This window comes from Homarus americanus, unplaced genomic scaffold, assembly GCF_018991925.1.
Source record: "Homarus americanus isolate GMGI-L3 unplaced genomic scaffold, GMGI_Hamer_2.0 scaffold36473, whole genome shotgun sequence".
Taxonomy (NCBI): domain Eukaryota; kingdom Metazoa; phylum Arthropoda; class Malacostraca; order Decapoda; family Nephropidae; genus Homarus; species Homarus americanus.
In genome coordinates, this window is record NW_024712099.1 from 25,001 (window position 1) to 26,556 (window position 1,556).

Here is a 1,556-nt window from a genome sequence, read left to right on the forward strand (position 1 = left end):
ACATGAGGTGGCTGTATCTCTTGTGTGGGTACACTGAGACGGTGGCTGTATCTCTTGTGTGGGTACATGAGGTGGCTGTATCCTCTAGTGTGGGTATGAGGTGGCTGTATCCTCTAGTGTGGGGTACACATGAGGTGGCTGTATCCTCTAGTGTGGGTACATGGGGTGGCTGTATCCTCTAGTGTGGGTACATGAGGTGGCTGTATCCTCTTGTGTGGGTACATGAGGCGGTGGCTGTATCTCTTGTGTGGGTACATGAGACGGTGGCTGTATCCTCTTGTGTGGGTACATGGTGGCTGTATCCTCTAGTGTGGGTACATGAGGTGGCTGTATCCTCTAGTGTGGGTACATGAGGTGGCTGATCCTCTTGTGTGGGTACATGGGGTGGCTGTATCCTCTTGTGTGGGTACATGAGGCGGTGGCTGTATCCTCTTGTGTGGGTACATGAGGCGGTAGCTGTATCCTCTTGTGTGGGTACATGAGGCCGTGGCTGTATCCTCTTGTGTGGGTACATGAGGCGGTGGCTGTATCCTCTTGTGTGGGTACATGAGGTGGCTGTATCCTCTTGTGTGGGTACATGAGGCGGTGGCTGTATCCTCTTGTGTGGGTACAGAGGCGGTGGCTGTATCTCCTTTTGTGGGTACATGAGGTGGCTGTATCCTCTTGTGTGGGTACATGAGGCGGTGGCTGTATCCTCTTGTGTGGGTACATGAGACGGTGGCTGCATCCTCTTGTGTGGGTACATGAGACGGTGGGTGTATCCTCTATTGTGGGTACATGAGGTGGCTGTATCCTCTTGTGTGGGTACCTGAGACGGTGGCTGTATCCTCTCGTGTGGGTACATGAGGCGGTGGCTGTATCCTCTTGTGTGGGTACATGAGGCGGTGGCTGTATCCTCTTGAATTATTACAAGCAAACCAAAACTACATACATATTTTGCTGTACTCTAGACAAGTTTGACCTAATAATGCTAAATATGTCTTTTCAGGTGTTGTCAGAGGGTCTTCAGGTCATAAAGTTCAGCCATGTAATTACCTTCGTTAATTGTACAGTATCATATTTATCTGTAGTTTCCATAAATATTTTCAGTTCCAAGGTTCAGAGTCTCTCAGGTTCATCTGCTCAAAGCTTTATAACTTCGGGGTTCAGAGTCTCTAAGGTTCATCTGCTCAAAGCTTTATAACTTCGGGGTTCAGAGTCTCTAAGGTTCATCTGTTCAAAGCTTTATAACTTCGGGGTTCAGAGTCTCTAAGGTTCATCTATTCAAAGCTTTCTTCGGGGTTCAGAGTCTCTAAGGTTCATCTGCTCAAGCTTTATAACTTCGGGGTTCAGAGTCTCTAAGGTTCATCTGCTCAAAGCTTTATAACTTCGGGGTTCAGAGTCTCTAAGGTTCATCTGCTCAAAGCTTTATAACTGGGGTTCAGAGTCTCTAGGTTCATCTGCTCAAAGCTTTATGACTTCGGGGTTCAGAGTCTCTAAGGTTCATCTGTTCAACTTTATAACTTCGGGGTTCAGAGTCTCTAAGGTTTATCTGCTCAAAGCTTTATAACTTCGGG

The 1,556-nt window shown here is 47.6% G+C and overlaps 2 protein-coding genes across 2 annotated transcripts in view; both read right to left on the reverse strand.

The window, feature by feature from the left end:
• LOC121859300 overlaps positions 1-68 on the reverse strand; it is a 1,171-nt gene extending 1,103 nt beyond the window's left edge. The window contains exon 1 of the mRNA XM_042356098.1: positions 1-68. This exon is cut by the window's left edge and continues 217 nt beyond it. Within this exon, the coding sequence (XP_042212032.1) occupies positions 1-68 (68 nt within the window).
• A 110-nt stretch (positions 69-178) lies between these two features.
• Positions 179-844, reverse strand: LOC121859309 (protein FAM83H-like). The gene has a single exon (XM_042356108.1). The coding sequence runs from the start codon at positions 842-844 to the stop codon at positions 179-181; it is 666 nt and encodes a 221-aa protein (XP_042212042.1).
• Positions 845-1,556: the final 712 nt, after the last annotated feature.